Here is a 27,826-nt window from a genome sequence, read left to right as displayed (position 1 = left end):
TATCCAGTCTGATGGTGTTTTCTGGAGTCAGTGTGGCACTGCCACACACAGCCCACACACCCTGCCAGTGGGGGGAACAACAGCAATAACAGTCACAACTTTAATAATAATAATAACAGAGATGGTGATGGACAGATATAAAATGCCATTAAATTCTTCCAGGGATCTGGAGCTGGTATTAGTAAAAAATGGAGAAGATAACATAAAAAACCCTAAAGCTCTTTGTCCTCAATGCCAAGCACACAATTCATGCACAAATAAAACACACCTCTGCAAAAACTAGTATTTTTCCATCTGTTCCTGTACTGCCTTCAGCACAAAGAGAAATGCCCTCAGCTCCTGAGGAAGCTCCGGGCATGGTTCAGGTGAAAGGAGCTGCTCAGAGTTTGCTGTGACTGTTTTGGTTCTCTCCCATCAGGCAGAACCTCCCCAGCCTGTGTCAGTGCTGTGGCTGCTGTACTGGCCACACCACCTTCTCCCAGTTGCAAATCCACACCGGAGGAACTGAGGAGATGCTGACAAAGCTTTAAGAGCCTGGTGAATCCCAACCTCAGGAGTACATAAGGAGTTATCTAAATGCTGTACTGTGCTCCCATAACCTGTTTGGAAAAGGTGTCCTTAGCCCCATTGATGGGTATTTCAATCCACATGACAGTGTCTGCAAAAATGATGTAATTTCTAGAATTTTATTCTCTTTCCAACCTCCTTAGAGCCCCTACTTTTGTGTTTCCTATTTCCTGACACTTAAAAGAAATCTAAACTGCTGGCACCACCAGTTTGGCCATGAGTGAGGCCACAGGATCACTGGTGCCACTGGTAAGAAATGCACATCCTGCTGGTATTCCCACTGGAAGGAACTGGGAAGAGGTTCTTGCAAAGCAACATCATAATGCACCAGAAAATGAAAGCCAAGCAGCACAAATGACCTCTTTTCCTGATCCAAGGTAACTATTGTTTGTATCACTCAAACAGCAAGAGGTGGAATTCCCAACAGCCACAGGCAGCTATCCATCCACTTGAGTTCTGGATGGAGGAGTTGAATGAACCAGTGATGGTTGCAGGACATTGACCTGTACGATGTAGGTGTCAAAATATTCTCCTGTACTTAAAGTGCAGCCTAGAAATTCAGCTCAATCTGCTTTCCCCGTTCCAATTCAGCACAACAAGCACAATTCCAGGACAGTGCATTCTCCCATTCCCCAGCTCCCAGGGAGCATCCAAGGGTGCCATCTGCTGACAAGGGTTTATTTCCGCACTCCGATCATCGCTTCCATTCTCTGCTCTGGGTTAAAGTGGTGACCAAGCCCCAGACCCACAGTGCAGCCTGACAAAGAGCCATGTCAGGTTTGGAAGTAAGTTGTTTGATCTTTCTCATGGATCCTCAACATGGGTGAATGAAAATTGTGTGGTGTCTTTCCCAGTTTGGAAAGGCTGAGCTTCAGAGGAAGCCCTTGACATGTCCCAGACCACCTGTGCTCTGTATTACTTGCGAGAGAAAATACAATTCTGGTTTTCACAATGTGGTAACTCCATGGAACTCGCAGGGAGTAGGACAGAGGCTCTCTGGTCTCACACACTGCCAGCCTCGCTGCCAGGCAGCTTGGGAATATCCCGTGAAACGAAGGATTAATTTTATTTTACATACTACTGTGTACATACACGTGCATTTCCATTTCCGTGTAATAGTTCACGGACACCAGCTTGCTGGATGGAAATTCAGTCTGAAAATGATCTCTGGTGAGATGAGCTGAACAGCAGGATATCATCAGTTCTATAAAATTTGGGGGTTTTTTTCAAGTTAGGCCCCCAGTTTTTGTCGGGTGCTTCAAGCTCACCCCGCTCTCCAACAGCAGGGCTGACCCTGAACTGCAGCTTGGACAGTGGCTGCTAGCAGAGTGTCTGGGGAGAGCCAAGCCTGGCACTCACTGGATAACCCTGTTTTCAGTGAGTAATTGTCCCAAACAGTTACAAACGGCAGCATCTCTCCACACCGGGGTGCCTGAGGAAGCAGAGGGAGCACGCGCCCCACGGAAAGGGAACTGGGAAAAGGGAAGGAGCAGGTGCTGAGCAGAGCCGAGCCCGAGCCACAAGGAGGAGCCCCGCACCTGCTCCGTCAGGAGAGAGGCCGGGAGGTACCCAGGGAAGGCTGGAGTGCGGCAGTTCCTGACTGCTGCAGCATTCCGAATTAAACAGAGAAAAACACACCCCTCCAGGTTTCTGCCAGGACGGTGTAACTCAGCTCCGTGCAGTCTCCCTGACCCCACCGCTCAGGCTGAGCAGCAGGGCCGAGGCAGACCCCGGGAAAGGGCTGAGCTTTCACCTGGGTAAGGAAACCAGCCTCTTCCCAAATCTTTCTCCTCCATCCCATCCCTCAGTTGCACACCAGAACTACCCTTAAAGACAAGGTAGTTCTCTAACCCCAGCAGCTGCCACGGGAACACTTCCCAGTTTAGCCCCCCCTTACCAGCAGGAGGAACAGGACTTGCCCGTTCTGTGTTTGGTGGAAGCAGCTCCACAGAAATCACTGAGACTTTTGAGGAAGACTATTCCTGAAGGATTGCCAGGTCTATTTCTAAGGCTGGCAGCTTTCAATAATTACTTGAAGCTTTTGACTGTTGCTACAAACTCACTCTGTAAATATTTTCTCTAGCTAAGGATATAAATATCTTAACTGTGTTAATGCTGGGAACAGCAGGAAATCCCTGCATTGCTGCCTATTGTGACAAGACCACTGAAACAGGACTGAACCTCAAATCGTGAGAAAATCAGTAGAAAATATAAAGTATCTAATTCTCATGTGTTTCCCCTGGGAATAGGTAGCTGTGGGGAACAGCTGGGCATTACTGACTCCGGACTGGAGGTTTTTTAGTTTAGAAGTTGAATCACTTCATTAAAGCCTGGTGTCTCCTACAGGCTGAAGCTGTTGGTCATTAATGACGGCAGATAGGACATGCTGGGTCTGAGGATCCACAGGCTGCTGTAATTCTACATCTGAGAATTTGGACAGAAAGCATCTGCAGAGCCCCATCCCTGCCCCAGCTCCCTCACGAGCAGGAAAACATAACATGCTAACTACAGGGTTAGAGAGAAGTCTGAGGCAGAGCTGATCCTGTTCCACACCTACGGGATTTTGGCCACACCTCATTATTATCATATGAAAAGAAAAAGAAAAAAAAACCCAAACAAGCGAAAGGAAAGCAATCCGGTATGTGGCTGATTCCAAACAACAACAGTGTGCAGGCTCATAAATGCTTCAGAATTGACCAAGAGGAAGCACGTTTCGTGATGACACAATCTTGTTGCTGTAGTCATTCATCGAAGGGAAACTCCCACAGGAAAAGGCATAAAGCTGCTCAGGGAAGGCGAAGAGGCTGCTCAGTGCTAGGCAGCCAAAGCCGGGGTTCGATTCACACAGAGCTAAGCATGAGCACCAGCCAAGGCCCTTTCCAGTTTTTTTCTGGGTCCCTCAGGGGTAGTTCAGGGTGTGGTTTGGCCCAGCAAGGAACTTCTTACAGAGCGTCAAGTGCAGATGGTGGTGCCAGCAGCACACATCACTCCTTCTCCTCCGCCAGACCCCTCTGGCTGCCTGCAGGAGGGGCACCCTGGGCAGGCTTCGGCGAGCACCATGGGGAAAGCATCTTCCTGGGGGGCAATGAGAAACAGACCATGCAGAACCTGAATGAGCGCTTGGCTGCCTACCTGGACAAGGTGCGAGCCTTAGAAGCAGCCAACGCTCAGCTGGAGAGCTGCATCCTAGAGTGGCACAGGACAAAGTCTCATGGAAAGAGGCATGACTTCAACCAGTACGAGCAAAACGTCACTGACATGCAAAGGCAGGTAAGTCAGAGCTGGGACTGTGTCATTCTGTGCTCTTCTAAGGAATCTGGGCTCTCCTTTATGCTGGTGGCTTTCCTCTGAAGAAGTTAAATAAAACCTTTGAAATGCTAGAAATCCCCAGGAAGGTGGTTCCAGGGCCTGGGCACAAACATTCTTTGTGCTCAGCAGGAGGAGACGGGGCACGAGAAAGGCTGGGAGGGGGGATTGTGCAGAGACTGGAAGAACAGAGGGATCCGTGTGCTGCCAAGTGTTCCTTTCTGCACTGAAACTGGGGCTTGAGTAACTGCGTCTGGCAGAATTCTGGCTTTTTGACGAGCAAATTACAAAGCAGGAGGAGAGCAGAGCCTGCCCCTCTCCTGCCGCTGTCTCCAGACAGACTGGGGCATTCCAGCTCTTTGATTCCTGCGGTAGCAGACAATGAAACTACAGGAGTTTTGGGACCAATGAGCTTATGTAATCAGATGGAAAAATACTTCATTGTAATTAAGAAAATAGCAGTGACAAATTCCTTGTGGATGTTTTCACTATAATTAAAAGGAGAATTTCTGGTTCCTGCCAGTAGTTAATATTAATGTTCAACAGTAACTCTTTCAATCTCCCAAACTCACGTGTCTTCAAATTTAAGCATAATATTAATCTGTATTCATAATGAACATCCTTAGCACTGTAACCAGCTGTGTGACTAATCAGTGTAATTAACTTTACATACCCATATGGGGCAAAACCCAAAGCTCTTCCAAATGCAATGCTGTCGTTTTCCCTCCACTTTTTATAATACTATTACTTGGCATTCTCAAGACCCTGAGAAACTCTTTTCAAAAGGGCTTGGAAATGATGTTAATCCGTATCTTTGCTGATTGGGGCCAGGGACTTAATCAAACTGGGTGCTCACTGTTAAAAGTGTTGCCTCCAGGCAGAAGATGAGGCGCTCTGACCACAGCCTGTGTACAGAGAGCCAGAACTGTCATCACCCATTTCTGTTTTAAGGATAAAGAAAGGTCACCGTCCCCAGACCTGGCACTGGAGCACTTTCCTTTTTAACTGAAAGAGAAATAAAAACTTGTTCATCAAGAACATAGATGTGTTCAGGTTGATTTGGAATTAATAGATTAGAAAGATTCAGAAGGACAGGCATAAAACCATGATGCTGACTGGGGTAAAGCCCTCACTTTTGAATAGGCTATACCCAAACCACTGATTTTTAACTCTCACCCCTTAAACAGCTGTGCCTGGCCACAGGAACCTGGAGGCCAGTGGCTGTGCTGGATGAGGCAGGAGGGCCAGGAAAGGATCATTTACAGGTGACAATTCAGTGCTTCAGCCCAGAATTTTAACTTTCTCTGCAAATTATTGCAATTAGCACCAAGTCTGCCAGTAAAATGAGTGAAAATATAGTGTCCAATTATTAACCATAATTAAATTAATTAAACATTAATTTAAAAGGTGAAACTAATTTAGCACCTGAAATAAAATTTAGACCAAAGTTAGGATCCTATATCCAATAACCCAGAAAGCCTATTATAAACTGTCTGTCTGAACCTTGGAGGCATTTAATCATTTGGGTCCTACATTTTGGACTGCACTCTTCCCTGCATACCTGAATTCAGGAGGAACATTTCATTGGAGTGAGAAGTTGCCTTGCTCCAGCCTGATCCACTGTAACCCAGACACACAGTGAAATGGCACCTGTTCTTCAGGTAACTGCCTCATTCAAACACCTTGTGCCGCTAAATAAGCAAAGTGATCTGCAGAGCACTCCAGGAGATGGGACAAAGGACACGAGACATGTGAGGAAGAAGCCAGTGCAGGAAGCCTTCTTGGAAAATCCTCAGTTTGAGAAGGAATTGGAGTGTATTTCCTATGTAACAACATGTGAGTCCTTAATGAAGTTATCTGTGAGTTTGCAGAACGGTACTAGTGTACAGCCACATTCACGAGGGATGCAGGGAGGAATTCTGTGTGATTATGAACAGGCAGCTGGCACATGTGGGATTCCCTGCTGGCTGCAGAGCACCCACGAGTGCTCAGATAGCAAGAGTCACACAGCAACTCCTTACACCTGTGTGGTTATGAAATGGCACAAAGATGAAGAAGTCGTGTTGCTTTCTCATCACCCTGTAGGTCCCACGGTAGGATTTACCATTCTCCAAGGCTGGATTCAAGAATTGCCTCTTCTCTGACACCAAATTCCAGGCAGCCACACGTTCAGGGTGTTATAGTCCTGCTGGCCTTGATTGTGTCCCAGGGCAGGATCCGAGGTGTGCTGCTAATTGCTCAGGAACGCACAGTCTGTAACAGATTAGTTCAACATTCCACCTTCTTATTTACTACACGAGGTGAACCTTTGACACTTCAGGAGAATTTTGTCATTTCCTCGTTTCTTTGTGATTCACTGAGGTGTGGGAAGTTTAACCTGAAGGTGCTGAGAGCTCTGTAAATGATTTTGGTACAGCCATGATGCCCCTTGGTGTGCTCTGTGGGTGCTGAGTGAAGGTGACTGGTGCTATTGTGACCACACTCCTCTTTCCTCTCTGTTAGAAAAGGACTCAATGCCCTACATTTATGATTTCCTGAGAATTATGTGTGGGTTCCTGCTGGAATTCTTCCAAAGATTTTGAACACAATGCTGAGCTTTTTGCATTCAGATCTATAGTTAAAAGCCATTCCATATTATCAGGGGCTCACAAGACTTTCCAGTGTGTGCTGAGTACACTAAAGGAATTAGGGAGTTGTGCTTCCTCTTGCACCTTTTTGGGCAATTTTCAAATCCCAAAGCAAAATCAGAAACATGAACTGATCAGTCCGTGCTGCTGGAGTTACAGGTGAATAACTGAATGGAACACAACTCCATGCCAGTGGCATTGTCCATGTGACTCCAGGCTGAAGCCTGTGGTGGATCGAGGGCCCTGCCCGGGAGTCGCTGCCACCACCCCTGTGGTGTCTCTGCATCACAACACCGACTCAGCAAGGTGTGCAGGCACGTGCTGCTTTTTAGTATATCATTAATGCCAGCACTTGATTGTACTCAGACACAGCTTAATGGTTCTTACTGAAATTTGCTCTAAAGATGCCCAAGGCAGCTTTGTCAGCGACGCTGAACAGGATCAAAATCCGGTCACAGAACCAGAGCAAGGCAGTGACTGTTACTCTGTAATAAACCATGAAGTTTGTGTAATACAAATCATATCCTCTACCTGGCCAGGAATAAGGTGACAACTCTTGATTCATACCCAAAAAAGTAAGACTAAGAGTAAAGTAAGATTATGGACAAAAATTGCAGAACATCTAAAGGAATCAGGAAACTGAGCTGCTGTTATTCTTGTTACATGGAAATTCTTGGGCTCTTGTTACATGGAAATTCTCAAGCAGCAGGGAGGCTAAACCAGCACGGGTTATCTACTGTCACCCCATGGCCACACTGAGTCTCCTGTGGGATTCTCTGTTTTCCAGATTGAGGATGGCAAGATCACCAATGCCAGTATCCTTTTACAAATCGATAACGCTAACATGGCTTCTGAAGACTTCAGGCTCAAGTAAGCTCTTCTTTGGTTTCCTGATCAAGTTTGAAAGAGGATTAAGCAAAACATTGTTTTTTCTTGCGAATCCAACAGCGAAGTGATTTTACTGAGGTTCTCTGGTGATACTGGATGAATAAAAACAATGTAGAGCAGGGAAAAAAACCCCCAAAGTATGTAAAACCCACAAATGATTGCTGAAGAACCTTGAGTCACCCTGTTTATGATACTTAGTGTAGGTCCTGAGGAGCAGGTTTGACAGCAGACACTTGATACTTGTGACAAAAGGCACTTAAAACTGTCATCTGGGATTACAAATTATGGGATTACAAATTATCCCCTCTATGCACTGCACTTCCCAGTCCAGCCCAAATCTATTTCCTGGATTTATCACCTCTTCTGCCCATGGCAGCATCTCCCTGCCTGCCGCTCAGTGCAGACACTGCAAGAGGTTAGAGAGGAATGGGAATAACTGGCTTCCTTCAGATTTTTCCTGTCTTCTGAAGGCCTGAAAAATTACCATTTTGGAAAAACTACAGCACTCATTGATTGCTGGGACTGTTTTCAGAGAATCATATTCTCAAAGCTTTCACAACCTGGTGAATATTAAAGTGCAAAAAGGGAAGTGAAAGAAAGAGCGATTTTATTTCTTACTATATAAGAGGAGTTTGTGAGGGAGAAAGGAAAACGAAATACAAAAATAGTGAAACCCATCTTATTGCTAAGACTATTCAAAAATATTCCAACAGCATATTTTAGAAACAGAATTTGTTCCCTCGGTTGTTTGTTCTCTCTGGTTGCCCACACACAGGACTTGAGCACGTCTAACTTCTCTTTGATGTTCCGTATGCCAGAGCCTGAGTTGGGCAGCTCTCAACACGCACCTTGTGTCCTCTTTCCTCATAAAGATACGAAGCGGAGAAGTGTCGCAGGCAGGGAGTGCAGCTGGATGTGGAGAACCTGCGGAAGGAGCTCGACGGCCTGACCATTATTAACACAGATCTGGAAATGGAAATCGAGGGCTTGAGAGAAGAGCACATCCTCAGGAGGAAAGACCACGAGGAGGTAGAAAAAGTTCCACTTGGTAAAATCCTATCGCTCAAATCTTTGCTAACATGTAATTAACTGAGTAAGACCCACAGCCTGTAAGTGGGATTGATGATTCAGTTTGATCCTGTTTCTGAAGCAGCCAATGAGAGTCAGATGAGGCACAAAGTCTGTGTCTGCTTTACCAATTACACCAGGGTTTCAGAGAGAACAGGCTGTTGTAGTCTCTCCCACCCATCTGTCATGCACAGCTACTAATAACTGACAGATTGGACAGAAATGCTCTCAGAAAGACTTAGATACAAATATACAAGATTTCAAGGAAATAGGAAATGTTACTGGGTGCTGTTGGGTTTAACCATCACAGCCTTTTCCCTCAGTCCTGGGTATATCACTTCCCAGACTCACAGAAGGTTGAGGGTTGGGAGGGACCTCCTGAGGTCTCCTTGTCCACCCCCCTTACTCAAGCAGGGTCACCTAAAGCAGGCTGGCCTGAGCTAAGCACACCCTAAGTTCTTGAAGGATCCAAATTAAAAAGAATGGTTGGCGAACTCAAGCAAAATTACTCATTCTTGCAAAATCCCAAGCACAATAATTAGATAATAATTCTCAAAAGCCACGCTGCTCTGAACTCCTCCAGAGCTACACCCAGTGCTCTCTGTTATTCCACATTTATAACCCCACTGCTCGAAACGTGCTGGTTTCGTTTTGATCTGGTGCTGTTTGCAGTTATTGCCTCACGCAGAACCCAACGCGCTGCTCGGCGTCCGCGGGCTGTCGAGGCGGGCACTGGGGTTACACAGCGGTGGGGGAGCTGCCTTTGGCTGACCCCCTGCCAGCCAGCCATAGCTCTGGGAGGCAGGGATCCAGCAGAGCCATCCCTGTGTCCAGCTGATCCGCACTCGGTGATGTCATACCCCGAAAGGCTCCTCTGCCTGGGCGCTTTGAAAATGGTACCAGGCACGGAAGGCTGTGCTACACCAGAAGGAATGTTACCCTACCCGCCCGACTGGTCCCGTAATTATGTTGTTTACACAGTAATTATATGCTTTAATCCAATTATTCCTTTAACAATTACATAGAACTTTTACATTACTCTCCTGTAAACTTAGTTATAGTTCCATAAATATTAACGTAAAGGGTAAGAAAGATTAAATTACTGTTAGATTTTCGTCAAAGGTTTTGGGTTCCTAACAGATAAATAAATAAAAAATGTCAGTGCTTCTTCATTAAGCCTATCTTCCAGAAACATTCTATGAAAAGATCCTCTCACACATTTTTATTGAGTTAAGCAAACATAACTCACTGGTTTAAGTCACATCAATATGTAAATTTTCCAAATAATGTTAACTTTATATATATATATATATAAACCTTATATATATATATATATATATATAAAGTTAACATTATTATATATAACAATTCCCCCAGCAAACCACGCTGTGATTCTGTGGTTCTGTGAAAACTTTCCACTTCCATAAATGAGTTTGCTTGTTCCCTCTGCTAACACATGAACAGGATATGCAGGCAAATCGCTCCTCACAAGACTTCAAAGTCAACGTCAAAGTAAACGCGGCCCCTCCTGAGGACTTAGGCAAGATTCTGGCAGAAATAAGAGAAGATTATGAGGCCATAATTGAAAAGAATCGTCAGAGCCTGGACAACTGGTACAAAGAACAGGTAACAGCTATTCCCTGCTCATTTCCAGGATCCCTGTGGCTGTACCTGCCTGACCAGGGTCAGTAAAGCTTTGCTGTTGCTTCTGCTCCCCAGAGCTCAGTCCTGTCCCTGGCAGCAACCCCCAACCCCGAGGAGATCCAGCGCAACGAGAACGAGATCAAGGAGCTCACACGGACTTTGCAGGCCCTGGACATCGAGCTGCAGGCACAGATAAGTAAGGTATCTGCTGCAGACATCGTGGGCTGCTCTCTCCTACCCCGACTCAAAGTTGCCATGGACCAGTTCTCCATTTAAATCTACAGCCTAGAATAACTTTGTTGCAGTTGCTAAAGTAGGAGGGAAACTGGAATTCAGATGGTGCTCGACTTTGACAGAACATGCCAAATAGATTCAGCAACCATCACCAGGAAGTGAAAAATTCATGTCTCTCCTTAGAACAAAATATGGGGAGGGGAGGAGAAGGGATAGCTGATTCCATGGTCTAGAAAGCAAACACGTCCAGAAGACAGATAATAATGCAAAGTTCGTATTTGCAACCCTTATTTAATGCATGAACTGTTAAAAATGAAAAATGCTGGTGGGGAACTTTCACAAACATTGCTCAGCTCTTGTATGGGTTAAAGCTCACATCCCAGTGACCTGGAGACTTGGGAGCAGTTGCGGACAGTCCATGCAGGACTGACAGGAGAGGCAGCAGTGCCAGGAGCAGGGCTTTGAGCAGAACGGATACAGCAGGGAGAAATGACTCAGCTTTGCCTCTCATGCACACACGACACAGCTTCGTGGTTCTGCTGCCTTCACAGGAATAGTTATGCAAATGCATAAGTGTTTAAATTACCACAGCCTTAATTTTGCAATCTTCTAGCTAGAGACCAAATTCTCTGGCATTTCTGCGTTATATCTACCACATAAATAATAATCATGGTTCTTGGTATTATCTGCTCTGCCAGAAACACATGCTGGAAGACACCTTGGCCGACACTCGGAATTACTACGCTGCCGCGCTTCAAAACATGCAGCAGATCATCTCCAAGCGTGAGGAAGAGCTGAGCCAGGTTCGTCACGACATGAAGCAGCAAAATAACCAATACAAGGTTCTTCTTGGGATCAAAACCCGCCTGGAGAAGGAAATTTCCACGTACCGCCTGCTGCTGGAAGGGAACGCTGACGGGTAAGGCAGAGCTGCCCCGACTGGAACAGATGAGAGGAGAGTCCTCATATTTGAGTTATTTATTTGTTTGTTTGTTTATGCTTAATCAAAGCTTGTGAGTTCCATACTACATCAAGGGTTGGTATTTTAATGCGATGGATCATAATAAAAAGCCAGAGCCACTTAAAGTACAGAGACACTTGTATCCATGTAATTTGGATTGCCTAAATTAATATAACTTTTTATTAAAAAAAATAAGTTCTCCACTCCCACAGCATGGCCATCTCAGCATAGGAAAGTGCTGCCCTCATCTTTGTTCTCTCATCTGAAAAGGAAGATTAGCAGCCTTTAGAACCCAAACTCTCAGGCAGGGAGGCCACTGTGGCCCCTCAAGGGTGGTGGGATTTGTCCAAAGCCAAACTGGGATCAACCTGAGCAGCTCAGAATACACAAGAACCAATGCACCTTCCCCAGGAGCAATAGTGAATGTGCACGGGGACAGTTCCAGGTGAGAGCACCTACCAAGGGGAAAGTTTATGTGGTATAAAAGCATAATTTTTTTTTCCTTTTTATTTTTTAATTTTCTCTCTTAGTGGGATGAGGTCTCCTTAGAATCAGTGAGAAGAAGGGGATTAAAAACTTCTTGAAATTAGTCTGACCATTATTTTCTCTCTATTATTTTTACAGGACAGCAAGAAAATCTGAAGCTAAAGGTAAATGTCTCTTACTTTGTTCTCTGTAGTGACTCTTAATTACTGTCATTTCCAATCAAATTTTCCTCAGAGTAATTTTAACCTCACCCGACTGAGCTGTGGCAGGTGTGTGTGGCAGGCAGGGCTCACACAGGCTGTATTTGAGAACCCTTTCAGTGGTTCCTGGGTGCTGTGAAGGGCTCCCTGCAGAGCCCGTCGGGCTGTGCCTGCTGCTCCTGGGCTGCCTCAGCCCCAGCGCCGTCAGCCACACACGTGGCCACAGCTCAGACTCCAGACTAAAGCCTTCCTGGGATATGAGGAGGCACAGAGACTCATTGGGTGACTAAAGCAGCATTAGGGCTTGAGAGCAAACCAAAAATCTGCATGTCTGGGAACTCGTATTCTGGCATGAGCATGACCTGCAGACATCCCGCATAATCTGCTGGATTTGCATTGGCTGGGCTGTCGCTGTGTTATTCATTTGCCCTGACCTGGACCAGACCCAGGGTGACTTTCTGGCAGCACATTTCACACAGAGCAAGAACAAATATTGACTTAAAGGGAAACATGCAAAGATAACTCAGCTGAGAGGCAGGTAAAGGACTGCAAACCAAGCTCTCCCTGCGTGGCCTTGTCTCAGCGTTGCCCCTCAGCTAATGAAGTCCCTTCTCTTCCAGAACACGCCGGGCTGAACAAACGGAAGCTCAAAGCGATTGTGCACGACAGCGTGAACGGGGAGGTGGTTTCCTCCACCATCAACGAGATCCCCCCACAAGCCTGAAGGAAGGTCCTGCCAAGCAGTGGCTCTCCCGGCAGCAGCTCCCACAGCCCCCCGGGAAGGGTGTGCTGTGAGCCAGCTCCCCGTGCGTGGGACAGGGACACTGCAGTGAACTCGCTCCTAACATGATCTGCAGCCTAACCCTGCAAAGTGCCACACGGAGCTGGGTATAGCTGATATTGGTAGTTTAAAGAGCTTTTAGTCACCCAGACGCTGAAGAGAAGCTGATCAGCGTCAGCAGCTGGCTGAGCTGGTGACAGATGTATCGTGCACATCTCCCCGGGGCAGGAATCTCCGTCTGGGATTCAGTTACCGCTCTGCAAGTTAACTATAATTTAAAAGGAATAATCTCTCAACTTTTTTCTTGGTCTTATGCCTCTCATCATATACCTCACTGCAGCCAATAAATTTTTATCCATTACTTGTTCTGCTCCTTGGAATTTCTGATTTTGCTTTCCCTTACACATGTCCCAGCCCACTGTGGCAGTGCCACCGCCATGGCTCAGGACTGCCAAAGCCCCATTGTTTCAGGAGGGACAAAACTGGAAGGACACAGGAAAGAAAAAAGGTGACACAAGTTAAAGACAGCATTTACACAAGCAAACTATTCAAATTCCCCATGTACAACTTTTCAATGTCACCACTGAAAACAGCATTATGAGTAGGAGTGTTGTAAAGTCACTTTACTAAAATAGTCACCTAGAAACATTTCTTTATTCTTCAGCTTGAGAGAAATTTTCTTGCACTGTCTTTACACACTTTCCTTCAGAGCCTGTAAGTACTTTTCCAGATACTCTCAACCTTTCTCAGTGACCCAGATAATTCAAAAAACCATCTCAGTTATTTGGTCTGATATTAATGTTCACTGTATCTCTCAGATCAATGTTCACTGTCTCTGTTGTTGGGTTCTGCAGTCAGGACAGAGTGGTGATTGCACTGGGTGCTAACATCAGGGAGAGCCCGCGGGCTTTAGTCACATCCAGGCTTCCTCCCCCTCCTCAGCTCAGACCCCGACAGAAACAGTGCTGTGCAAAGCTAAAATATGGGCAAGGAAAAGAGAAACATCATTAGGATGTTTAGATGAGGAAGACTGCAAGGCAGAAGGAAGAGAGACAAAATGGAGCATAATGAGTGTGCTAAGGATTTGCACTCCAAAGTCACCATCTGCGTGTCCAGGGCAGGCTCACAGTCAGTGGCATTGTCATCGTGCCCTTTCATCCCCACTCATGAGGGATTCTCACAAAGGGCTCCTGTTACCTGCCTTGCTTTGAAACAGGGCTCACAAAGGAAAGGGAAAATTTCAAAGAAAATGCAGATTAAACTGAACAAAGTCCATCTCTGTGATACAGCCCTCTGCTACCGGCATGTTCGGACCAGTTCCTGACCCCCCCTTCGCCCCCCGCCCCCCAACTCTCCACCCTTGTTGCACAAAGAGATCCCCAAAGCATTGGATGGATTACCTAATGGTTTCTTTAAACTGGGTAAAACTTGTAATACAGGATTAGTAACTCCTGGCTAATTAACAGTGTCCTTCCTTATGGCTTACCAGATCCAACGAGCCAGACCTGGTGTTTGTAGCATCTGGACAAAATGTGCCGAGGTTTTCTTGAACAATTTTCAGAGTTATTTAAAGATAGGTTCATTTACCAGATTTACAGAGCAGAACCGCGTTGCTGTGACACAGATAATTATAAAAACTTCTAAGTAGCCCCTTATTTCTACATCAAAGGAAAGCATCTGCTTTGTGCTGGGTTATTGTGCTGAACTACAAGGAAAGAAGAAGGGAAAACAAGCAATTGAAGTGCTGTGTGGAACACGCCTGTCCTTATTTCACACTGCTGAGCGATGCCCTGGCTTCACTCTGCCCTGTACAGGCGTCCCCTGTGCAGAGGTGAGACGTGCTCCCCGTGCCCTGTGCTCTGGTCCCAGTGGTGCTGGATAAGAGGCAGCACAATTCCCATTCCTAAGAGGCAGCACAATTCCCATTCCACTCCACCACTCTGATGATTTTAGCCTTCTCTTCCCCCTGTGCCATTGAGCTCTGTACTGGTCAGACCAGTAGAGCCCAGTACAGCTCACACACCGACCTCCCAGCTCACCCCGTTACTGACACCACCACGCACCCACGGCTCTCACAGCCATTTAAGTCTCTTTTACTAAGTGGAGTAAACCAGCTAGTCCTTAAACATACAAATACTCATTACACCACATGCTGTTTTCCAAAGGAAAGCAAATATTCTATGGCAAAAGCTGCTGGTTTCTGGAGAATCTTCCACGGCTGCAAACACTCTGCACAGTCCCAGGTTTCCTCGGAAGCTGGACAGCTCGTGTCACCAGCCATGTGTGCCCTGTACCTGCTGGTTACTCATTACCTCTGAATTTGTGCTCTGGTAGATAAGTTATGCATTTCTAAATGTATTTAGGGTGGGTCTGCACCTTAAATAATAAATAATGGTGCTAATATTTACCACTTGCATGCACTGTTAACATCATATTCTCACACCACACTGAGAGATGAAGCCAGGGAGATAATGAACGGGGGCAGTATTATCATTCCCATTTTATTGCTTGAGAAATTGGAAAAAGAGATGACACAACTTGCTCAAGGCTGCAAAGAAAGTCACTGATAGCCACTAAATTAGAATTCATCACTTCACAGCTTCTACTTAGCCCAGCTATTAGATAATACAACTTCCTGAAGAGCCATTCCCCACTCACAGCAATCCTGTCTGTGTCTGATTGCTCGGAAGAGATAATTCCATTGATTCATTCCAAGTGTTTACGGTCGGTCAGGACCCTGCACATACTCTGATGATGTTCAATGTGCCTGTGTCAGCAGCCTGACTGAAATGAGCCCTGTACAGAACACCGTGCTGGTGGCTTTGGTGGCTTTGTAGTATTTGGGAGGGTTTAAAAGAGGGCACAAGTGGTGCTTCTTGTAATCTCAGGGCAGCGGCTTGAAGAGAAGGAAATCTTTGGGAGTATGATGCTGTATGGCTTGAAAAATTACTTTATTAATTAATTGTATTGAAACTGATGGAATTCTGCCAGCTGGTATTTTGTCTCCTTCAGTATTCCATACACACACAAGTGCCGTTTTGACACCAAGGAAATGACAGAGCCAGGACCAAAGGAAGTGCACTATGAAAAATTTGGAGTATCATACAAAATAACCCCCTCCAAGTGAATAGATTCTATTTCCCATAAATGGATAACAAAGAATTATGAGCAGGAAAGAAACAGCATTTCTCACTCTAAGTGAATGATGCAACAGTACTTCTGCAAACCAACAAGACACAGGAACTCAGCCTATAAAAGGAGGCTGAAACCATCAGTGCTCGCAGCCGGCTCCTCGCAGTTTCACCTGCCATTTAAGGCAGTCCTGCACGGAATAATCCCCAGCGTGATTTCCAAGAGCCTTGACTGCTCTCCAGCCTGGGCATGAGTCACGGCTCATTTCACTTGTAGAAATGTTAAAACTTATTAAGGTGTATTACAATAGGCAGCTCTGGTAAGTGAAGTGTTGATCCCCTGGAAGAGGTGTGTGATGAGGTAATGCAGCCACAGTTTGTGCTATTAATCACACATTCTTCTGGGGAGCTGGCCCCACACTGCCAGGGCTTGGCCTTATTTATCAACAGTCACTTCTGCAGAATGCAAGATTTTTGCTCCCTGTTCCTTGTTAATGCAGATGCAAAATTAACCAAGCCATTTATAGAGAGAAGAAAGGGAATCTCTCCTTCAGAGCACTGCTAAACCCGCTGGTTCCATGGATTATTGAAGCAGAGAGAATAGGTAGAAGAGCCGGTAAAACATTTCACAATGTCCACACCCTGACCTATAAAGGTTTCTAAAGTTTTGCTGGGAGATGCCTGTTCGTGTGTATGAATCATTTAGAAAAAGGAAGGATCTATAAACAGGGAAGCAAGAAAAGACAATGCTGGAGAGGCTGCACCCCCTGTCCCCCCATATCCTGCATTATACAGCAAAAGCATTTTAATTATTGACTCTACCAGGACGTTTGGCTTTGAGAAATCACAGCTAATGGTTTGCTATGTGTGGCTTCCTCATCATTCCTCCCTCTGTAAAATTTTTGTTTCTTTTCAAGCTGCATTTTTACGACATCTTTAATTGTGTGACTATACTGAAGTGACCTACTTGAGCCCCAAGCCTGGGGCTGCCATAAACCAGCTGTGTGCAAAAATATGGCACGAAACAGAAGCATCAATGTCTGGCAGTTTGGAGTGTCCCTGTGGCAGGAGCTCCTGGTGCAGGACATGACCTAATGGTGAGGCAGGTGCAGGGCTGCTTCTCCTGGACACCTTAATTTGCCTTTTGAATGTCTAAATATGCATCAGAAGCTTAAAGGCATAAAATCATAACACCAGCTGTGGTAAAAACACTTTCAATAACTATCTAGACTTCAAGGGTAAATTTTTTGGCTTTCCAATGTCCTAAGGACAAGTCCAAAGGAGTCAATGTGACGGGCTGTTATTAGGCTCTACAGAAAGCAACAAAAATGAGGAATATAATTTGAGAAAAATGTATTTCAATTAAGAGGAATAACTGGTTGGAGGTTGGAGCAGGCAGGGAAAAGGAGAAACAAACAGGCTGAAGTAGCTACGACCTACAGTTCCTCCTTAGAACAGAAGTCAGTGGTGTGCTGCCTCTGCACCCCCAAACCATCCATACGAGAAACGAAAACATCAAATGCATCAAACAAATACACTGGGAGAGACTCTTGCCAGAGTAATTTCTAGGCAGGAAATCCGTAACGTTGCTGCAAGCAGACAGGAATTGTGATTGTGAAGTTATCAGTGCAGGCAAAAAAATCACTGTTTTAGGCCTTATTAGTGAGACAAATGACCAATTTTTGGAAGCTGTTTCAGCACCCAGGCTCTGCTTCCAGGTTAATCTCACCAGAGACAGTCTCAAACCAGTCACCAAGACATTCTGGGAATGGATCCACTGGAAATAACAGCGCTACTGTGGGTAACAAAAACCATAGAGACACAACCAAAGTAACCTTTTCTTTAGAGTTTATCACTGCCTAAAAACTGAGATACTCAGATCTTCATAACGAAGGGTGTAATTTTAAGTGATAATGAACATCCTGCTCTCAAAGATTTAGCTGTCAAGATTTAGAAAGACAGCTCATACTTCCTGCCACTGCTTCCAAACCCACTCCTTACACAGCACTTGCATTACAGCCGGTGGCTCCGCAGAGAAATATTTCTTTAAATGTTTGGCCACGAGTTTCTTCTGGATCGAGGGAAGTGTGGATGGATCTACGAGCCGTTTCGTTATGTAACCCGCGAGTTCCAGCCCTCGCTCGGCTCCGCGCGGACTCTCCCGGCGCGGGAGGGCTGGAGAGCTCCGTTCCGAAGGCCGCTGGTGGCCTCTAGTGACAACCAGGGAGATCCGCACGGAGCCCGAGATCTGTCCCGGCCCTGAGCTCCTCCGGGGCTCCCGCGGCTGCCAACAGCTTCTAACTGGAAATTTCTGCTGCAGCACTTGTGTAATGAACACCCGTCACAGTGCCAAACTTCCTCCAGGGGAGTATGAAGACGGATTTTTGGCTCGTTTCCTTTATTAGGATTTTTTTGGATACCTGATTGCCTGCTGCAGATCCCGATGCTGGGATGGTATTTCGGGTTCCAGGTAGCCCATAGCTTGCTCCTGGTTGCACAAACCCCGGGAGAGGGGATGCCGTGGGGTCACTGGGATGCACTGAAAGGATGGTTTTCCAGAGAAGTTCTGAACAAGAAGCTGCAGCCCTGCCTCTGCCCAGGCACCTCCTGGCAGTACGAGTGCAATTGTACCCTGGGGGAAAATTGAGTTTTAATTCTGATCTGGGGGCTCCAAGCAGGACACAAGTCAGGTCCCCAAAACCACAAGGATTTTTTTTTTTTTTAAGGCCAGTAAAAAAATCTACACAGCTGTGAACACTTGCAGTGCACTGTGTTTGCACATATCCTTTATGGTGCACGCTCAGTGTGTGCATATATTTGCACAGGGTCATGAAAATTGTATTTGCCTCCTGAATCGTATGAATATGTAAGGTTTTCTCATGGATGCTGAACTACTCCAGCATTATGGAACTGAGAAAACCAGTAAGCTGGAATTCTCTCCAGTTCACTGGTTTTCTCCTTACCCTGACACCCTGGTTGCTCAGGGTTTTTACAAGAGAGAGATCTGCCTGCAGTCCCATGTTAGAGCTGATCTTAATGGCACTTTTAGGGGAGAGAAAAGAGAAGGTTCGTTTGTGTGGCCTGGAGCTGTTTTTGTTGGCACTGAGATCTGATTCTGTTGGAGGAGAGCAGCTGAGACAGGAAAGGCAGCTCCTGACTTTCATTTTCCACCTGTGGCTGAGGAGGGATGGAACCCACACACTGCCTCGTGCACCACTCCAAGAGCTGGAACGCTTCTCTAAGTACCATAAATATTTAAAGTAATGCTTTAACTTACCCCTCTGGTCAAAGCTCCAAGCAGAAAGAAACAAGGTGCAGCGGTTTGAAGATAGAGGTGTTTTCATTGGACAGAAGATAAAAAGGAGAGGGAAATGAGGGAAAAAATGTATGCGAGGCACAGACAGTGTAAGGCTGCAAATGTTCAGGGCTCAGGTGAACCCAGAGGAGTTGGTGACTGCACCTGGACCTTTCTCTTGTCTGATCCCATTCAGCAAAGCACAAAACACCTTGCTTTGCTCTTTGGACAGAGCAGGCTTCCAGGGTGCAGCACTGGCATTTACAGCGGTGCCAAGGTAGCTGAGGGGGAGGGAATTTCTCAGACCCAGAGATATTGAAAACTGTAATATGGCTGGAATATCAAACAAGGAATATCTCTCCCCTGAATGCACTTTGCACAGCAGAAGTCCTTTCAGGACTGTAGCGTAGATCTTTCAGATTCAAACTCTTATGGCACCAAACCCAAACACAGTTACAGGGACCAACAAACAGGTTGCTGGATTTCACCCCTAGAATGGATATTTGCTAAAGACTGAACTAAAAGACTTCGCCTTATTCAAATCTCTAAGTCAGCCAAAAGAGAAGCATCTGTTCCACCTAAAGGCAGCAGAAACACAGCCCCAGAGCTGGGTGTGTCTTTTTTCCTTGAACTCTCCAGACTGGTTGCCTGTGGCTGGTTGGCACAGGTGAGTCAGCCTGACTGGCATTCACGTTATCAGAGCCCTGCAGGACTTATCTCCACGGCTCTGTAACACCATTAAACTTCTGCCACACAGAAGTTTATTCGTGAAATCAGAAAATTTATTAGCGTTGCTATAATGTTTTATTATGTCTACAGAAAATCTCCTCTGACAGAGCACGTCACCGAAGGAAGTGTTACCCATGAACCCACAGACTGTCCTGTACATTTGAGAAAAGAAGAAAAACACCACTAAGAAAATTCAGCCCAATATCTTTTCACACCAGGTCTTCATGATGCCATTGCTCTGTGCTTCCCCTTGCATCCACCTCAGACATTTCTACTTGATAGTCCAGAGGGCTCTGGAAAGAACATAGCTGCTGGAGGTTGACCCTGAACTAAAGCTGCAGAGCTATAACACAAAGCAAATGTCTCACCTAAGCCTGTCTACCACTTTAATTAAGATCCCTGAATTTTTTGTCTTTTGCTCACTAAGAGAAAAAAATAGAACCTCCAAGTGATGTTTAGAAAAAGCACCAGCAAGGTTATATGGAAACTAATTTCAGTAAATACTGAGAAGACAAAGCAGAATGTTTTCTCAAATATACTGTCACAAGATCCTGCAGAGATCTAGGAGTGAGATACAGAGCTGAGAGATGTAAGTGCAGCAGGATCTCTTCTGTACTCCTCTTATAGCTATAAAGGTGTAAGCTCTGCCCTGCTAAGATGATCAATTCTTACTCAGCCTGAATAATTTTAATGAACCAAAGATGACCCACCTTGAGTCTCTATAATGACAGACCAAATGTCATGGCCTGTGTACTTTGGTTTCACATCTCATAAATGTTTTTTATTATCAGTTACACCCAAAGACGTTCAAGGTCCAAGGACAATCCACAGCATCCTCCCAGAAAAAAGTCCTGCCTTGGACACTGATCATTTAGGTTTGGAAGCTGTGTGTAAGTAGGACAGTTTTACTCTCTGCCTTGAGCCAGTACTAGTTAGACTAATCCCTAGTGCAGTAGCTTAAAAAATTTGGCAGTACTGATTCCCCAATATCCCGGGCTGGGTGTTCTCAGAAACGTGAAGGTGCCTCCATACACAGTTTGATGCCCCCAAAGCTCGGTGTCTCACCAATCTCCTTGCCCCGGGGTGGGAGATCAGCAGGTACAGCAGCTGCTCTCCCTCACACAAGCCACGTGTGCTCATTGTTCCCCCTGACTCCACCAATAACACACCACAGCACTGTCAGTGCAATGCCCCAGGAGCTGCCCCTCCACGCTGTCCCAGTGCACACCAGCCACCTGCTCCCCTGCAGCACCAACAGCCCCGCAGCAATCAGGGTCTTCCCCTGCTTCCCACATTCTCCCTGAGTTTTCTGTATCCAAGGTGTGCACCACGCTCAGCTCAGGACCCTCAGCACGATCAGCAGCAGGACTGTTGGGCTTCTCCATGCCCTGCAAAGGCAGCTGGTTTCCTGTCAACAGTCACAGCCCCCGGGCTGGGGACGGACCCCCCAGCACGGCACTGGTGGTCTCTGGAATACTGATGAGGCAGGAGGATTGCTTTAACTTCAGCCACACAGGAGGGCTGGAGGCTCATTCTGCTGGAAGCTGGAGCTCAACACCTCCTGCCACTCCATGGACCTCAGTGTCTCACCTCATGTGAAACACAGTGGGCAGTGAAGGCCTCCAATATTCTCATTCCTCTTACTTCATTTAGGGACAAAGAAATACTCTTCCTGCTTAATTTCGACTGTACTGAAAGCTTGAGTTCCACTTGCAAGGGTTTTCTAATACCAAACAAATACACATTCAGTGCAAGCTGACAGCAACAGCCTCCACTCTCCACTGGCAGTGTGGACATTGGTTTGTGCTTACTATGAAATAAATTCACATGGAAGTACAGCTGCCTCCTTTCTAGTCATTTATACACTGTTCTAGACTGTCCTGAGGCCCAAATTATTGCTTAGTCAACAGAAATACACACTTGATTGCAAATATAAATGTTATAAGTCTCTTGTCACATACAGGCAACTCTCATTTTAAATTCATGCACTGCACAGGGGGGTAAGAACCTAGTCCTTTGTTCCAAAGGGCTACAGAGAGGATGGCTGCAAGTACACGGTTATAAATGATTCAGCAGATCATTTGTGCTTTATCTTTTACTCAAAACACTAACAAAGCAAGCCAGACTACCTGGGGAGTGTTTCCTCAAACATGAACAGATGAAAATCACTCTCTATCATGGGGAGGGGGGGGCAATATCCTATGTGCTCTTTGTGCTGACACCAGTGACATTCTGTGTCAACAGAGGTGGGGTTTGCAGCCACTCTGCTTCCTCCTGGACCCGGTATAAAGGTGCACAGCACACACACAGCTCCTCACTGCCCATCTCTGCCCGTGCTGATTCACCTGGCTCCTTCCAGCAGACCAAGAGCACAAATGGCCTTCTCCACCCGCAGCATCCAGTGGGGCACCAGCAGCCGCCTCCAATCCGCACCCAGTGTCAGCGGTCGGACCTCCAGGAAAATGTCCCTCCAGAAGATCCAGGCACCCAGTGTCTACGGGGGGGCCGGGGGCTACGGCACCCGCATCTCCACCAGCACCAGCTTCGACCAAGGCCTCGGCGGGGGCCTCCAGCTCAGCATCACTGGCAACGATGTCCTGCTCGCTGGCAACGAAAAATCCACTATGCAGAACCTCAACGACCGCTTGGCTTCCTACCTGGAGAGGGTGCGCTCCCTGGAGAAGGCAAACGCCCTGATCGAGAAGCAGATCAAGGAGTGGTACGAGAAGAACACCGTAAGTGTAGGGCAGGACTACAGCTCCTACTTCAAAACCATTGAAGAACTCCGAAGCAAGGTAAGAGATCCCAGAGCCCTCTGTAAATGTAGGAATTGCGGTTACTGGGGAGACAGGGAATAATCCATTGTAGGAAATGTACTTTTTCAAACTGCAGTTGTCTCAGCTGAGGAAAATAAATGCTTAATTTTGCTCAGCTACAAATTAGTTACAGATTTTACGTCATTTGTAATACCAGATATATGCCTGCAGATGTGAGTAATCTTACACATGAAAAACCTTTGACTCAAAATTAACTAATTCTACGATATTTGCCTTGGGTGATTTTAATTAGGGAAAGTACCAATGGTAATCTACATATTTAAATATAGTTTAGCAATTGTCTATTTCAAAGTGGGTTTTTAGAAAAGAAGGGCAAATGCTCAGAAAAAAATAATAGATCACTACTTAAAATAGTAAATTACCACTGGAAACCAAGAAATATTCCCAGCAATTAGCTGACAGGTTTGTCAAATCATATTTCCAGAACTTCCTTCAATCTTTCTCCTCTTATATCAGTGCTATTTCCCAGCCTTTAAAAGCAGATCCCTTCAGAGAGCAGTTCATTCCATTTGATACACTTAGTTTATGACAGGACAATTTGCCTTTTGGAGATCCCTAATTCTTTCCATGCACTTCAGAGGGAACTTAGCTTAAACCCAGCTGACTGACAGACAGCTGAAGTGATGTGGGATGAAGCCCTCCTGCAGTACTCATTCCCAGGAAAGGATCAAGAGTGCATTTCTCTGCAAAGCTCCATTGCTTGTCCACCATTCCCTTTAGATTGCTGCTGCCCAGCTGGAAAATGCCAGGCTCGTCCTGCAGATTGACAATGCCAAGCTGGCTGCTGATGACTTTAGACTGAAGTAAGTTCCATGATTTTATATCAATTCTTTTTCCTGCTCCTCTTACTTAGGAAAGCTTCTAGTTACTGGCATCAGTGCTGAGAAGTGAATATTTTCCAACTTAAAGTTTAGTGAACATTTCACGACTGTGGAAATTACTGATTCCAGCATTTACACCAAACTGTTGCACTCCAGTGATGACAAAAGACACCCTCTTGTACAGGTTTGAGAACGAGCACCTGCTCAAGCAGAGTGTGGAGGGCGACATTGCGGGGCTGCTCCGTGTCCGTGATGACCTGACTCTGACCCAAGCTGACCTGGAGGCCCAGATTGAGGGCGTGAACGAGGAACTCATCTTCCTTAAGAAGAACCATGAGGAGGTGAGAGCAGCTGAGCGCTGCCAGGGAGAGGGGTTTTAAGTGGAAAACATAAACAGCCTCACTAGGAAGCATTTTTATGCTTCCTGGAAGCAGCATAACCGTGTGTGGCACTAAGGGACGTCCAAGCTGTCAGGGATCAAAGGCTGAACACTCCTCCATTTCAGGACTGAAGGAGTGAAGGTTTTCTCAAATAATGATTTATGGTTTAGGAGTTGCTACCCCAAAAATTACACAAATGGGAGCCATGACTTCTACCCCTATTCCACAGATCCAGTCCTGAGGAAATCATAAGACATTTACCTATGATATAGCATTTATTGCTACAAAATAGTAAACAGTACTTATGAGGTGATTAAGTTGTCTTGCCCTGAGGTGCTATTTAAGGATTACTGCTCTGAGTGTCGATTTTGAGTCTGGTTCCAACACCCAGGAGTGAGAGCTCCCTGCAGCTGGTGCTAACCAAGTCCCCCTTCCTGCAGGACTGCAACCGGCTGCGCAAAGAGGTGAGCGGCTCCGTGAACGTGGCCGTGGATGCTGCTCCTGCCACTGACCTGGCAGCTATTATGGAAAACATGAGAAAGCAGTACGAAGAAATGGCAGAAAAGAACCGCCAAGAAGCCAAAGAACACTTTGAAAAGCAGGTAAGGCCAACTGCTTAAACATCAGCAGCGCCCCCGGTCGTGCCTGGCTGCAGTTCACAGTCCCTCCGTTCCTCACTCCAGACAGCAGAACTGAACCAGGAAGTTGCCGTCAACGTTGAACAGCTCCAGGTCCAGAGGAAAGAGATCACGGAACGCAGACAGATCTACCAGAGCCTGGAGCTGGAATTACAGTCCCAGCTGAACATGGTAAATAACAGAGAGCGTTGAAATAAGGACTGCTGATAGCAGACAGTTACACGGATAAATATAGAAATGAGGGGCTTTACAATCAAAAGGTTATTTTAACACAAAACCATATCCTCCGAATAAAACGTCTCTGTTCTTCCCGTCGGCTGCAGAAACAGACCCTCGAGGCCTCGGTGGCTGAGACAGAAGCACGGTACAGCTACCAGATCTCCCAGATCCAGGCAACCATCGCCAGCCTGGAGGCTCAGCTGAGGCAGCTCCGAGCCGACATGGAGGCTCAGAACAGCGCCTACAGCAACCTGCTGGATATCAAGACTCGCCTGGAGATGGAGATCGCCACGTACCGCCGGCTGCTGGAGGGAGAGGAGAGCGGGTGAGCACACACGGCCTTGCGCGTTGGGTTTCCTGTAAATCTGCCGCTCTCCAGCTGCTTTGGGCTGGGAGAGTCCACTGCCCAGTTCCCAGGCGCAGAGTCACAGCAGGCTGCAGTTCAGGCTGGGTTGCTGAAGCTGCTGTGAATTTTGAGGTGGGCTCTCTCAGCCTACAGACTGTTCCTCTGTGAGCTGGGTAACCGGGTCGGTGTTCACACACCAGGAGCATCCGTCATTCAGTTTTGGAGGGACTTGTCCATGCTGGGCAAGCAGGCAGTGGATCTTCCCCCCAGGTTCTGCCTGTTCAGCTGTTCTGGCTCAGGAACTGGCTCACTGGGCATGAGCTGAAGTCCTGGCATTGTAGAGATGAGTCTGCAGATTAATGGCACCTACAGCTTATGCTCAGCAAGTTTTACTTTACCAGAGAGAATTCATTTTAATGTCTTGATGAAAGGGCATTACCTGTCCTGATCAAATGCATGGGAAATGTACAAGGATGTTTCTTCAATCCATTAGGTCCCATATATTTATATTTTCTAATTTATCATTTGAACAGGCAATTCGAATTGGAAGTAGCTACAGCAGAGCTTGAAAAAGGTATGTCCCACCAACTTCCTTCTGTTTTGATGGCTGCCTGATGAAATGTTATGGAATGACACAGCCTGATATAAAACAACAGCTTCACAGCAAATAATCAGCCAATAGAATCTCACACCAAGAAAGCAATCAAATATATGAATAGTTACCCTGCAGGGACTACACAAAGCCTGGGTTTATGTATATCATTCAGGTGCCCAGTGTAAAACCACAGAGTCACCAACTCAGTGATTCTGTGACTCCTCTCAAAGAGAACAAGAGAGTTACTGAAGTCCCCTCTGGAGAACTGCAGAAGCATCTGCTTCTCCTCGCTCACTGCACACAGAGATCAAGGCTCCCAAACAACATATTCAGTTTAATAGCAAAAATATTCATTTTGGTGTAAGACTATTCCAAGGTTTTAGGTCTACAAGTTTGCACTAAACTGAAGCAAAACTATCAGAGGGATAGAGAGTTATTGAACCCACTGTCCACTGAACATCTGACAGAAAAGAAAGCATATCCTGCACACCCCAAAAGTTTACCTCAAGTACCTGTGGACTGAAGACGCTTTTCACTATTTCCTCACTGGCTGCCAGTACTGCAGCAACATGACTCTGTCAGTGCACATTGCAAGTAATTAATTCTCTTTTCCATTTTTTGCAGAATCAAGTAAAATGAAGAAGATCAAGACAATAGTTGAGGAAGTGGTTGATGGCAAGGTCGTCTCCTCTGAGGTCAGAGAGTTCGAAGAGAAGATGTAAATGGCACCAGCAGAGGAGATGCCTCTGAGCTTCCTGGACCTGATGCCAAAGCTAAAATATTTATAAAGAATCCCATCTAATTCTCCCTGCACCCCAGCAGGGTTGAAAAATGCCAAATTATCAAAGCTCAAATAATTGTTATTATTGGGGGGGAGTGTTAATAAAAATCAGTAAGTTACAACTTACAAGACTTTGGGTTTACTTACATGGTGATTAAGTAGCTTTATTGAAAAAAATCTAATCAGCCTGGTATAAATGTGTAACTGCTTCCAAGACAGATAAAAACAGAAGTATTAGGGTTTTTACATGCCTTAAGATATCAATACAGCACACCTTTTCTGAACACAAACTCCCACTCAAAAGTAAGGCAGCTTCACAAAAACCTGATTTTCAAATAAACAAGAAGTGTCAATTTTGTTTTTCATAATAAATTAATGGGAATAAATAAATTGAAGTAGCCTATTTGATATTTTTCACCCCCTGTGAATGATCATGGCACCAAGGACTACAGCAAGCCAAGATACTTTATGAAGAAGAATCTATTTGAAACAACCCCCACCTCTGTCAAACCTTTCTAGGCCAATAAGGTTCCCTATCCCACAGGGAGGCCCCCGTGCCACACCTGGATCCTCAGTCCCAGGAGTTTACATTTTCCCCTTGAGAACACAAACACAAAAAGCTCTTCCCTTTGAAACCTCACCTGTCCGGTGTCATTTACTGAACACAAACAGCTGCCAAAGAACTAATCCTAATCCTCTGCTCTCCCTGCCCCGAGTCACTGAGACCAGGCTATCAGCTCCTTTCCACGGAAAAGCTTTACTTGCACCTTTGATCTTCCGCTCCTTTCTGCCCCAAAAGCACCCCTGCCCCTGGGTGCAGAGAAATCAAAAATTAACTCATTTCAGTTGACAAATCCAATGATATAATTAAGCCAGGGTAACCATACCAAAATAACTTCAAAAGAAAAAACACACTGGTCTGGGAGGGTTCCCGTGCCCAAACCTGCACCCAGAAGCGCTACATTTGATCTTTAGATTTGTAATTTTGAGATAACAGCGAACTATTTACCAGAAACAGTGGTCAGTTTTCAGTCCAAAGTACAAACTGGGATATGCTATATGCTACAGACTATATGCAAATCACATCGAGGGAGTTCGATGATAAAAGGGTTAGCACAGAAAACCCAATTCCAAATCCTACTGGGCACAATCCAGTATATTTATGTTTTCCTATTAATGATCACCCTGCAGCTCTTTAATGCCCATGTGCCCTCAGACACCTGATGGTCACTTTTCTTGTTTCCTATGAAGCATCCAGGAGCACTAATCCAGCAGAGGCTCCTGCCAGAAGA

At 45.9% G+C, this 27,826-nt stretch overlaps 2 protein-coding genes across 2 annotated transcripts; both read left to right on the top strand.

Annotated features, from left to right (window-relative positions):
- The first annotated feature begins 3,285 nt into the window (after positions 1 to 3,285).
- Positions 3,286 to 13,094, top strand: LOC108506750 (keratin, type I cytoskeletal 23-like). The gene is made up of 8 exons (XM_017834085.1): positions 3,286 to 3,837; positions 7,288 to 7,370; positions 8,261 to 8,417; positions 9,921 to 10,082; positions 10,176 to 10,301; positions 11,033 to 11,253; positions 11,920 to 11,945; positions 12,602 to 13,094. The coding sequence occupies exons 1-8, from the start codon at positions 3,286 to 3,288 to the stop codon at positions 12,703 to 12,705; spliced, it is 1,431 nt and encodes a 476-aa protein (XP_017689574.1). The 3' UTR covers positions 12,706 to 13,094.
- Positions 13,095 to 22,267: 9,173 nt separating this feature from the next.
- On the top strand, positions 22,268 to 26,624 carry KRT20 (keratin 20). The gene is made up of 8 exons (XM_017834088.1): positions 22,268 to 22,712; positions 23,475 to 23,557; positions 23,760 to 23,916; positions 24,396 to 24,557; positions 24,639 to 24,764; positions 24,917 to 25,137; positions 25,692 to 25,732; positions 26,378 to 26,624. Exons 1-8 carry the CDS (start codon positions 22,293 to 22,295, stop codon positions 26,473 to 26,475), a joined length of 1,308 nt encoding a protein of 435 aa, XP_017689577.1. The 5' UTR covers positions 22,268 to 22,292; the 3' UTR covers positions 26,476 to 26,624.
- Positions 26,625 to 27,826: the final 1,202 nt, after the last annotated feature.

The sequence above is a fragment of the Lepidothrix coronata genome, unplaced genomic scaffold (genome assembly GCF_001604755.1).
Source record: "Lepidothrix coronata isolate B3197 unplaced genomic scaffold, Lepidothrix_coronata-1.0 Scaffold229, whole genome shotgun sequence".
In the NCBI taxonomy this organism is placed as follows: Eukaryota; Metazoa; Chordata; class Aves; order Passeriformes; family Pipridae; genus Lepidothrix; species Lepidothrix coronata.
Note: the sequence above shows the minus strand (reverse complement) of the source record. Positions and strands in the feature narration are given on the sequence as shown.